This window comes from Protopterus annectens, chromosome 2.part0 (assembly GCF_019279795.1).
Source record: "Protopterus annectens isolate FY-2018-M chromosome 2.part0, PAN1.0, whole genome shotgun sequence".
Lineage (NCBI taxonomy): Eukaryota > Metazoa > Chordata > Ceratodontiformes > Protopteridae > Protopterus > Protopterus annectens.
Genome location: NC_056728.1, coordinates 594,860,793 through 594,873,024, shown reverse-complemented (window position 1 = coordinate 594,873,024; position 12,232 = coordinate 594,860,793). Strand labels below are relative to the sequence as shown.

Sequence of the window (12,232 nt, the reverse complement as noted above, 5' to 3'; positions counted from 1 at the left end):
TTCACCAACTGTAAAATATCTCAACCTCCTATCCCATTCACCATTTACTCCACTAACAACACAAAAATAGAACCCACATACCATACAAAACTACTGGGTGTTACCATCGACAAATCCCTCAGTTATGACCTGCACATATCCCAAACAATCAAAAAGGTCAACATAAAACTCGGGTACTCTACAGAGCAAAACCATTCCTCACCCAAACCACCAAAATAGCCATTGCCCAAAGTCATCTACTATCCACTCTGTACTGTTATATGCCTCTCACCGATCTTCACTAACTTAAAGAAAACAAATTAAATAAACTGGATGCCTGCTACAAAATAGCCAGGTTTGCCACTAGCCTCCCACACGGAGGACAGCATTGTTCAGCTCTTCACAAACTAGATTGGCTGAAACTGCCAAACCTATTATATCTCAAACAACTCGCAATTTGCCACTCCATCATCTACCTACCAGATAAATGTCCAGCCCTAAGAAACCTCGTACAACCCTACACTAGCAATAGAACCATCTTCTCATCTGACAAACTTCTCCTAGAAGTCTCTAAGACCAGTAATACCAATGGAGATACCTTATTCTCAATGCACATCTCCAAAATCTGGAACTCAATGCCCCAGTCCATTCTTTGCAGTGCTAACCCCACCAAATTCAAACTTCTTCTCAAGACCCATTTTTCTAATAACTGGCAATGCTCGTGCTCATCACCAAGGTTGACCCCTCAGTAAAATCTTAACAGTATTCATCCTGTATTTTACTCTCTCTGACTCTTTCATTCAAAACCCCTCTCCAACACATTACTGTTTATTCTTATTCTAACTACTTTACTTGGTGATAATGCTATCCCACTCCCATGAGAAGAAATATATATATATATATATATATATATATATATATATATATATATATATATATATATATATATATATGTATTGCTTTGTTCTTTTGTGTTACATTCAACTACCAACAATTGTTATGTCTAATATGTATTACTAACCATTCCTACTGCACTATTTGTATTACTGTTTGTATTTTTTACTTATTTTTTTATTCATTTGTCTTCAGCTCATTGTATTTGTATTACTGCTTTCCTATGTAACATCATATCCTTTTTTTAATTCTGTGTAACTTGGAGCTTTTCACCCTGAGCCTCTGCTGAAAGTAGGCCTTTTTTCAGGCTCAGTCAGACACTCCCGGTAAACAAATGTAAAATAAAAAATAATACAAAATAAAAATAATTACACAGGATTGTGTTTTTGGGGTGTCTGCTAGATGCCTCAATTCAAAGAGCTTTTCTTCCACAGGAAATAATAGATCTAGATCTTATAGGTTCATAGGTTGGTACTAGGTGTTGGCCCTAAGGCCTGTACAAGCCTAGCCATAACAATTCCTTGGCTATTTCTTCCCACAGTATTTACTTCCCTGGACCCCTGTCTAGCAGGACGACTGACATTACCCCCGGGGTGAATTTCCTATCTCCCATGCAAACATCAAGGTTCCTTTTGAAGCGGGACAAAGAGGCGTTCTGCTTGACATGTATGGGCAGAGTCTGGGGAGTCTCTGGGTCAGGAACCTATCCCTCCAGCATGTTTTGTTCATTGTGATGACAAGGTTTGCGTGTCTGTCTGAGGGATTGGGATTTCTTTAAGTGTAGCATGTCCAACAGCTCTGGGTTTGACATGGCCTTGTATGTTAAGCGGAGATCGCCTCTGAGTAGACAGTGTATGACAGGGTATAGGTGGGGTTTTTTTAGACTGTCAGCATAGGGCATCTGCTTTAGGCCTGTGATTCTTTTAGTGAGGTATTTTTGCAGCCTTTCCAGTTGTTGCAGATGTCTTGAGAGGTACATACCAAACGAGGCGTTGTATTCTATAATGGGTCTAATGAGGGATGAGTACAGTGGGACAATGACCTCCATTTTTGTAGATGAAAAGCCCTTAGTGATGAGGTGTGCCACATAGAAGGATTTCCTGACTGTTGTGGCGATGTGGTTATTGAAGGTGAGACCACTGTCCACCTGTGTCCCTAAGTCTCTTATTACACTTTTGGTGTTTAGTGTACTGCCACCTATGTGGTAATTCACGGGTACATGTTTTTTCCCAAAGGGGATAACTATACATTTCTTGGCATTGAGCTTGAGCCCATGGCTCTGGCACCAAGCATCTATTTCTGTAAGGCCCTTTTGTAGAATATCCACATCATTTGAGGATTCAGTAATGGCTCCCAGTTTGCAGTCATCTGCGAACTTTGTTAGTCAGAGTCCCTTAGTGTTGGCCTGTACTTCAGAGAAGTAGATGCCAAACGAGCAGTCCCAGGATTGAACCCTGAGGTACTGCACTTGTCTGGAGCTGGATTAGGAGTCGGCTACTTTTACAGTGTGGGTTCTGTCAGTAAGCCAGTTGGCAACCCATCGAGTGAAATAGGGATTAATGTCCAGCTTGGTAAGTTTATCTATTATTCCAGAGTGGAGGATGGTGTTGAAGGCCTTGGCGAGGTCCAGATAGGCTGTGTGAACCACCTTACCCTTGTCCACGGCTCTGGAGACTGATTCTAAGAAGTCAATCAGGTTCAAGAAACAAGATCAGCCCTTCACGAACCCAAATTGCATGGGATCCAGTGTTTGAAGGTTGTCAATGTCTTTGTTTATAGGTTCCATGATAATACGTTCCATGGCCTTACAGATCAGGCTCATCAGACTGATGAGGCAGTAGTCCCGGGATCCATGGTGGATCCCCCCTTGTGGAGTGGGATAACTGTAGCTGTGCGCCACTCAGTGGGCACGAAGCCTGAGGTGAGGCTGTGATTAAACATAACACTTAGGTGAGGTGCCAGTTAATTTTGTAGTACATGTAGTATACAGCCTAGGATGTCGTCTGGTCCCATGGATGCTGTATTCTTAACTTTAGAGGATCTGTTTCTAGGTTTTCCATTCAGATTTCAGTTATTTCGAGGGAATACCACAAAATGTTGCCTCTCATGACATCCATGATACCTCTGGCCATACTCCATATGAGAAAGGTACAATGGTATTTGAGGTTTCTGTAGCCCCAACGCCACCATCTTTTTTCATTTCAAATGCAATGAATCATGTGGGATATGGAGCCTGCTTGGTGCTTCATGCAATATGAATAACGATTTTGCTTATGTGATATGTTTGGCATATGTAAGAACAGTAGAGTACATGGCAAAAAAACATGTGGACATAAGGAGAACATGCACTTTTCATGCAAAGGCCACCCTAGTTAATATCTAAAATGAAGAACTAGGCACTGTAATGCAGCAATGCTAACTAGTGTTCCACTGTAATATTTATAAAAATAATTCACAGTTTTACCTGGGAGCCAATACTTGCACCTTCATGAATAATAGCTTGGTGTAGAATAAACTGAGAGTAGATTTAAAATTATGCTACTGAGACAATGATATATAAATAATACGTGTTTGTCTGTGCTAGGTACTCTTGTGTTTATTTGGCTAACTTTAGTTTTAAGATTTTGTATCATTTCTACGTAACTCAATATTTTTTCTGTAAAATTAATGACAAATCTAAAACAAATAAGGGCACTTTGAAATTTGACACTGTAGTAGGATTTGCATTAACACGCATTTTACTGAACAAGAAATTTGTTAACTTCTAATGCCTTTAATTATTTCATGAGTTTATATCATATTGCTGTTTCACAAGATCAGACATTTTAGGAGAGTGAGATCTAAACTGCAAGACAAAATCAAGAACATTGGGACCTGTGTATTGGTGCAGTGACATACACAGCACAGTTTACATGTTTAGCAGTGTGGGCGACAAGCCCCCTGTATATACTCCCTTGGTGGAGACGTTCATTTCGCCATCATCATCAACTCCCTCTTTTTCCCAGTTTTCTATATGAGGTCAGGGTGTTACATCAAATGTTACCATCTTTCTTGATTCAGTGCCACTCTCCTACCTTCTTGTCACTTGCATCCTGTTACACAGTGTATCCATCTCTTTCCTGTATGCCTTCATTTTCTCTTGCCATCTTTCTGTCTAACATCTTCTTCACCCTGATTGTCTCCAGTTTTCCTGCACATGTATCCAAACCACCGTAATCTGTTCTCTTTGACCTTCTCTGTTGTTGGAGCTACTTGGGCTTCTGCTCTTGTTGTGTCTTGTTGTTGTGTCTTTCGGCTTTTCCCGGTTAGGGGTTGCCACAGCGGAACTCCGGTCCGCTAATGATTGGCAGTAGATTTTTACGTGCCGAGTTGCCAGCTCTGATGCACAACCTTCAACGAAGGTACGCCCATTCACGCATGTCTCCACACAGAAGATGCTCTAGCTGAGAATTGAACAGGACAATGTCTTACTGTGAGGCGACAACGTTACCGCAGCACCACCACCGCAGTATACTTGGGCTTCTGCTCTGATGTCCTAATTTCTTAGTCTGTCCTACAGTATGCATCCTACCACCCATCTCCGGCACTTCATGTCCATCACCTCTAGCTTCCTTGACTGCTCTTCCTTTACTCCATAGAGTAGTAGTAGTTGCATTATTATTTTTTACGCTGTCCTTTTCAGCTTCTTTGGCATTTTTTTTTTGTCATACACTTCCCCAACACTATATGCCATATGGCTGCAGCCCCTCTAATTCTAGCTTTGACCTCTGCATTCCCTTCCACTATTTTCCATTCTATCTCAATTCTCAGCTTCTTCTGATTTCCTCCATTTGCTACCATTGCACCTGTTTACCTTCGGTTTTGCATTGTATTTCATTATCATTTGCTGAAGTTCTTATTCCGAACTTGCCTGTAATGCTGCAGTGGGCTCAGAACTCAACCTTAATGCTCAGCCAGTCCCACTGGGAACCACTCTGTGAGTCTGAACACTGTTGTATTTGTGTCATTGGATCCTTGTACATTACATGCACTAATTCTGGCAGTGTTTCTGAGACTTTGAACCATTGCAGGACTGCCCAAATCAGATTTTTGAGACCCTGTTATGCTTTCTCCAAGTCTAGGAATGTGCAGTTGGATTCATTCTTCATATCTAGCTTCTTCTCAACTGTCTGTCTTACTCCAAACATCTTTTCGGTGTTGCTGAATCCTGATCTGAATCCAAATTGCTAATCTCCCTTCTTTCTTTCTACTACTCTGCATGCTATTGTATCACGCACCCTCTGCAGACCTTTAGAGCAGTGTTGCAGTAGTTTGATGTCTTTATGCTGCCCACAGTTGTGAATATCCCCCTTGTTCTTGTAACTGGCATTAGTATGCTTATTCGCCAGTTGTCTGGGATATGACATTTTCTTCATACACTCGGGAGCCATTTCTCCCCAACTCACTCAACATCTTGATCCTATCTGCTGTGACCTCAGCTAAGCCTGCTGCTCTCCCAACTTCATTTTCATTAGTGCTGTTATATTTTGTAAGATGAACTGCCCTTCTTTTATCATAGGTTGTGTCTGGAGCAGGACAACTCCTGTAGGGATTTCTTCATTTAGAAGCTGCTGGAAGTAGTCCTTCCAATTGCTTCTGATATTTTGTGGACTGATGAGCAGGTTGTTGCTGGCATCCCTTACGAAGGGTGTTTGATGACTATCTTTCTGCATCTGCCTTGCAGTTTAGTAGTTTCTTTGTGTCATCTACTGCGTCACTTTCCAGAAGCTAGTAGAGTGTCTCTATAATCTTGTTCTTCACTATTGCAACTGCTCTTCTAGCCTCTTTGTCAGCCATCCAGTATTCCTTCTTAGCCTGATCCATCTTTTCTATTATCTTTTTTTATAGACTACGCACATGCTATTTTGTGGCACTGCCATTCTTCAGCTCCCAACTGTTTCTTCTTCTCCTGAGGTCCTAGTGCCCTAATTATTTCCTTGAACTCATATGCTTTCTCTACATTCAGCCTCCGGGTCTTCAGCCTAGTCTCTGTTGACCTTAGAGCATTCCCTGATCACTGCTTGCAATTGATTGTGGCAACCACTGTTTTATGCTGTGGGCTGACTGTTTCACTGGGGATGATTTTGTGAGCTCTGATTCTACTCCAGTCCTCTTTCATTACTAGGAAGAAGATTTGCATGTTGGCCACTCTTGTATGCGGTATTGTGACAGTCTGTCTTGCTAAATTATGTGTTGGCCACCATCAAGCCATTTTCCAGACAGAAGTCTAGAATGGTCTCTCCTTTATTCCTTTTGCCTTACCCTTGTGGACCCAGTCAGTCCTCATATTCTGTTCTGTCTGTCCTATTATGTGCATTCAGATCCCTCATTATCAACACCAACCCATGTTGTCCTGCTTTATTTAATAGGTCCTGCATCTGCTACCTAAATGCATTATTTTCCTCGGTGCCACAACACAGCTGTTGGGCATAGGCTGAGATTATGAATACTGCCTATCCTTAAATTAGAGTCTGATTGCCTTGAATCTGTACCTAATTCTGATGGCATCCCTCACTGTCTTCAGAAGCTTCTCCCTCACCACAATTTCCATACCATTTCTAGTCTATCCCCCCCCCCCCTCCTGCTGAATAGTAGACTGTGGATCCCAAGCCAAGTGGCTTTGCTGCACTGCCCTTTCATCTTATCAGTGAGTCTGCATTAAGTTCAACAATCCTTAGTTTATGTTTGACAAGTTGTTTTTACATCCAACTTTTGCTCAACAGAGCTGTCCCAAGTAAGCCAAGCTGAGCAACTGGACACTGAACAGTAACTTATTGACCCAGGGCTGCTGGGCTTTATGGCGGAGACACACTGGCCAATAGGGCCATATATACCCCCTCCCACCATTAGCATGGGTCCCTGGAGTAGGTCAGATAAGTTTGGTCCTCAACCCACTTATCACCAGAAAATACCCATGCCCATTTTTTGGAAACATTGGTCAACATGACCAAATCACCTATAGCCACTTTTTACAATGCTGAGTCTGCTTACACGGCAAGTAGTCTGTGATCGGTGCTTTCCTTTTTAGAGGATGCTATGCAACACAGTTTATGCCCAACGCAGTTGGTCTGTGCAACTTTTTCCTCAGTAGACACTATCTTGAGTGTGTGCTTTTGCCTACAACTTCTGCTGCTTAAAATATTCTAACTCCTAAATACTAAACACAGTACACTTTGATTGAGGTTACATGGCCTTGGAGTTAGACTACTGAAATAGCAGAGTTGCGAAAATGCTGGGAAGTCCCCCTCCACCCCCAAAATGAATTCATTTTATTTCACTCAGCTCATTTTTGTTTTATTTGTTATGTAGCATATTCAGCCTTATGTAGTATTGTGATTTTACATCTTTCATTTAATCTGTGCTGTTTAAGGTTTATGGTTTTGTAAATGGGAAACCATTTATAGCCTATGCAGAAAGAAGGGGTTTCAGTCTGGTAGAATGTGCCAGGTAGAATCACAAAATGGTGAGAGGAAAGAAAGGAAGTGGGTATGATTATAGACGTACAAAGTTGTGTATTTATAGATTATAAGGCAGTAACAAGGACACATTCCTACAGTGTGTCCACTGCATACTGGGATGGGCTTCAGGCTCCAGCAACCCTGAATTGGATGTCAGCACTGTTCCAGAAGCTTAGATAGGGAATTGCAAACTGTATGCTTTTTATAGAATATGATCCAGGAAAATGCTATGTAAACAGTATCATATTTTTTTTTCTGCATTTCTGAAAGCAGTGGAACAACATGCCTAGAGTTATTTGAATTCTCTAGGTTATAGCTGATAGTGTAATGGACTGGCATTCCATTTTCACTTTGGACTGATATGGAATTTTCTTTTCTTTTCTAGATCCATAGTTACTGTAGATGGACTTGTGATGAGCCTGTGTTATAATCCAAAACACAGAATAGTAGTTTTGCAAATGACAGATGGACAACTACTGAAATATTTGTGTGGTTAGTATTTTCTATAATTGTTACTAAACAGTTAGAGGCCATGATACCATATTGAAAATGTATTGCCTGATTATTTATTCCTAATTATTTATACATGCATTAAAGTGTGTGTTTGGGTATATGTGGTTGTGTGGGTGTGTCTGTCTCTGTGTATAAAGCACAAAGTTGCATGTGTGTGTGTGCACGTATGTACATTGCACATTTCTTTCACTAAGTGAACAGGTTCTCTGGTCCTTACAAACTTTTCAGTTGTAACTCATATCAAAGCAAGAAGAGTTGCAATACATCTCTGAGAGCCCACCCTGTTTGAGTTACCCTTATCTTTCAGTCAGCATTCTGTACTTTTTCTCAGCAAAGTCTTGTTTTTGGAGACATCTCTGTGTTCAGACGACAGATGCCATGATATATTATGCCAACTACATAAACATAATTTAACATGGAGCTTCCCAATCCTTGGTTCTTTTTTTTTTTTTTTTGCCACTTGCTCAATTCAGATCTCAGATGTTCATCGTGTTTCACTGTTGCAGTCATGACTGTAGGGTTCTCCCCTGCTGGCAGGCAGTCCTCGGTCGGCCAGAATCCCAAAGTCTGGGTCCGGCATCGGCTGCTCAGACATGCTCCCTGACGTCAGAGCGCCAGGAGTATAAAGCTGACAGCCGATGCCATGTTCTCCAGTCTTTCTTGCCGTGCAGTGATAGCAGTTCGCATTTGCCGGTCGGCTGACTCCTGACAATTTTTTCTAAACGACTTCAGTCCGAAGACTTTCTTCTCCTACTCAAAGCTAAGTACCCCATTGGGGAAGCTTTTTTTCTTGCTCCAGTCCGATGTCAGAAAAAGTTAATAATTGTATTTCTTGTGGGAAGCAAATACCTCATAAGGATTTTCATTCTTACTGTATTCCTTGCTTAGGCCCTGACCACGATGTAGCTAGTTGTCGGTTTTGTGCTAGATTCAATCAACGTACGATTAAACGAAGGTACGATTTTGCATTTCATTACTTCGGTAGGCGTTTTAATTACAAAATGTCGTCGGATTCGGTTCCGGCTACCGGAGTTCACAAATGACGCAAGGATAAAGACAGGCCTCCGAGGTCCAAACCGGACGATATTGTACAAGCAGAGCCAGCTTCAGGTTCGGCCGTCGTCAGTGAGGCGCTTTTGCAGCCCCTGTCGTCAGCCATTTCGGAACCGATGGCCGAAACGGACTCCCACGAGGAGCCAACTAGGCCTTTGAATATTTCTGTTGCAGGACCTTCGGACAACGCTCCTTCAGATGGGTCCAGAGCCGCTGTGCAGGTACCGGCTTCCGAAGGGGTTTTTAGGCCCACTCATCTTCTAATAAAGGCAAAGCCAAAGACAAAGGCAAAGACTCCTTCCAAATCAAAGACTTCAGCCCAGGCCTCTTCTGATCCGGCACCCAAGTCTCCGAAACAATTACTTAAGATGGCGGAGGACTTACTTACTATGATTAGGGGTTCACATCCCCCCCCAGATAAAAGGCCAAGGCAGGAAGTGTATTATGACTCCTCTGATCAGGCTTCAGTTTCTTCAGTTTCTTCTTCTGACCAGGAATATTCTTTCCCTCCTTATGAGGATTCTGATGCTGAAGAATCCATTCCTTCAGCTTCTCCCCCTGAGGATTTCTCTTTTGGGGAAACTTTACATGAAATGAGGGAACATTTTCACTGGGAAGGACAGGAGTACTCTGAATCTAAGAAAAGACTTAGGGATTTTCTTCTTCTTCCCCAACATAGACCCCTGGCTATCCCCCCTATTTTGGATATTGTGGATGATGCTTTTTCGGAGGCTAACGTAACTCCTGACTCTTTTCCTCCTGCTCCTGTTAAGCCAGACAGATATTATAGGGTTCCTGATTCCCACCAGTTTTTATACAAGAATCCTACTGCTGATCCTGAAACCATTTCTCAGGGTCCTAAGGGGGTTAAGGCCGCTACTGCTAAAAACCCCATTCCCACTGAGAAGGATTCCAGATCTTTAGAAAGATCGGGCAAAAAAGTGTACACTTCTGCTACTTTATCTATTAGAGCTTTAAACTGTCAATTTCATATGCTGAAATACCAGCAATTTCTTCTGTCTGTTTTGAAACAAAAGCTAACTTCCATTTCCGCCTGTGCAGATGATAAGGAATTACATGATTTAATGCATGCCACTGAACAAGTTGGGAAGCATGGTTTACACTGTGGATTTGATGCCTTGGAGGCTTCTTGCAGGGCTGCTGCCTCTGGTACAGTCATTAGAAGGCATGCTTGGTTAAAGGAACAAAACTTGCCAGATCAAGTAAAAGCTAAGTTATTGGATGCTCCTGTTGAGCATAATGTTTTGTTTGGACCTAAGGCTGAAGAGGTGATGAAGAAGATGGAGGACAAGGCAAAATCCATGCAAACGGTTAAAGATTTCTTGCAAGTACAGCCACCCAGATTTAGTAGGAATTGGCCTACAAAAAATTGGTCCTTTCCCAATTCAGACAGGCCTCAGAGGGGTAGATACAGACGCTCCCGAGGAACGCCTCAAACGCAAGCCTTTTATAGACCAAGACAGTGGACTGCTTCCACTCCTAGGGGAGGAGAGGGCAGGTCGCAAGCTCATAGAAAACAGGCTCAATGACTCCCTCTGTTGGGCTGCAGGAACTTCTTGCCTGGAAGCCCCTCTTGGAGGAAAACTTTCTCTTTTTCACCTAAATTGGACTCGTATAACCCAAGACAAGTGTGTTTTGGATGTGGTTTCAAGAGGTTACAAATTCCATTTTCATACCTTACCAAGACCAAGCGGATGGCTGGATCTTCCAAAACATCAATGGTTAGAGGCCTTAAACCAGGTGGAAACTCTCTTGGCTATGAAAGCCATAGAACTGGTTCCACTTTCAGAGATATGGGACAAGGTTTTTACTCAAGGCTCTTTCTAGTCCCCAGAAAGCAAAATTCATGGAGACCCATTCTGGATCTGTCACACTTTTCTCGAAATACCAAAATTCAAGATGCTTACTCTACAGCAGCTACTTCCAATGCTGACCAAAAATGCATGGATGGTAGCTCTGGATTTAAAGGAGGCATATTTACACATTCCCATCAGGCAGGAGGCATATTTACACATTCCCATCAGGCAGGAATGGAGAAAATACTTCAGGTTCAAGGCCGGATCGAGGCACTATCAATTCTCTGCACTGCCCTTTGGATTGTCTACTGCACCCAGGGTCTTCACCAAATGCCTGGCTCCAGTAGTAGCTTATTGCAGACTCAAGGGAATTCAAATTTACCCTTATCTGGATGACTGTCTTATTCAGGCAGACAGCAAGGATGTCTTACTCCAGCATCTAGAATTTGTTCAAAATCTTCTCAAGTTCCTGGGATTCACTGTAAACATAACAAAGTCAAATTTGATACCCTCACAACAGATAACCTTTCTGGGTGCTTTTCTAAACACAACAACCCAGATGGCATTTCTGACATCCGAAAAACAATTACAGCTGGTTTCAACTTTCAAAACCTTGGCAACTTTAACTCAGCTATCTGCAAGGAAGTTCCTGCAGGCTTTGGGTTACATGGCCTCCTGCATCCTTCTCGTACCATATGCAAGACTACATATGAGGAAAATACAGTGGTACCTAAAAGTGTATGGTCTCAGCATTGCCACAGTTTAGACATACAGATCACCGTCCTGCCTTGTCTTCAAAAGGAATTCCTTTGGTGGTCCAAGGCATGTACTCTCATAGGAAAAACTTTCAGTCTGCCTCCAGCCACTCAGATACTAACCACGGACGCTTCAGATTATGCATGGGGAGCCCATTTTCAGGGCAACTGTCTGCAGGGCCTTTGGACAAAGGATCAGAAGCACCTGCATATCAATTTAAAGGAAATGTTAGCCGTTCAGAACGCTCTTTGGGCTTTCAGGAATCTTCTACAACCAGGACAGCTACTGATACGGACAGACAACACCACAGTTATGTGGTACATAAACAAGCAAGGGGGATCTCATTCTTATCCCCTTTGCAGACTAGCCATGAATCTATGGAACACAGCTCTAGCTTGCAAACTGGAACTTCAAGCTCAGTTTCTACCAGGGAAGCAAAACTGCCTGGCAGACAGTCTGAGCAGAAACCTGTCAGACCCACACGAATGGATGCTGGACACAGAAATATTCAGGATGATTACAGCAGTCTGGGGATGTCCTCACATAGACCTCTTTGCATCCCACCTCAATCATCAACTACAGATTTTGTGCACCAGGACATTCCACAAACTAGCTTGGAAAATGGATGCACTATCATTCAGTTGGAGAAACCTCTCTGGGTATGCCTTCCTGCCTCTACCGCTTCTTCTACGGGTGTTATTAAAGATCAAACAGGACAAGCCC

The 12,232-nt window shown here is 42.5% G+C and overlaps 1 protein-coding gene across 1 annotated transcript in view; it reads left to right on the top strand.

Annotated features, from left to right (window-relative positions):
* Positions 1-12,232, top strand: part of ELP1 (elongator acetyltransferase complex subunit 1) — a 1,639,125-nt gene that overhangs the window by 665,755 nt on the left and 961,138 nt on the right. Inside the window, exon 15 of the mRNA XM_044060975.1 lies at positions 7,756-7,862. Coding sequence (XP_043916910.1) covers positions 7,756-7,862 — 107 coding nt within the window. The remainder of the gene's footprint in view (positions 1-7,755; positions 7,863-12,232) is intronic.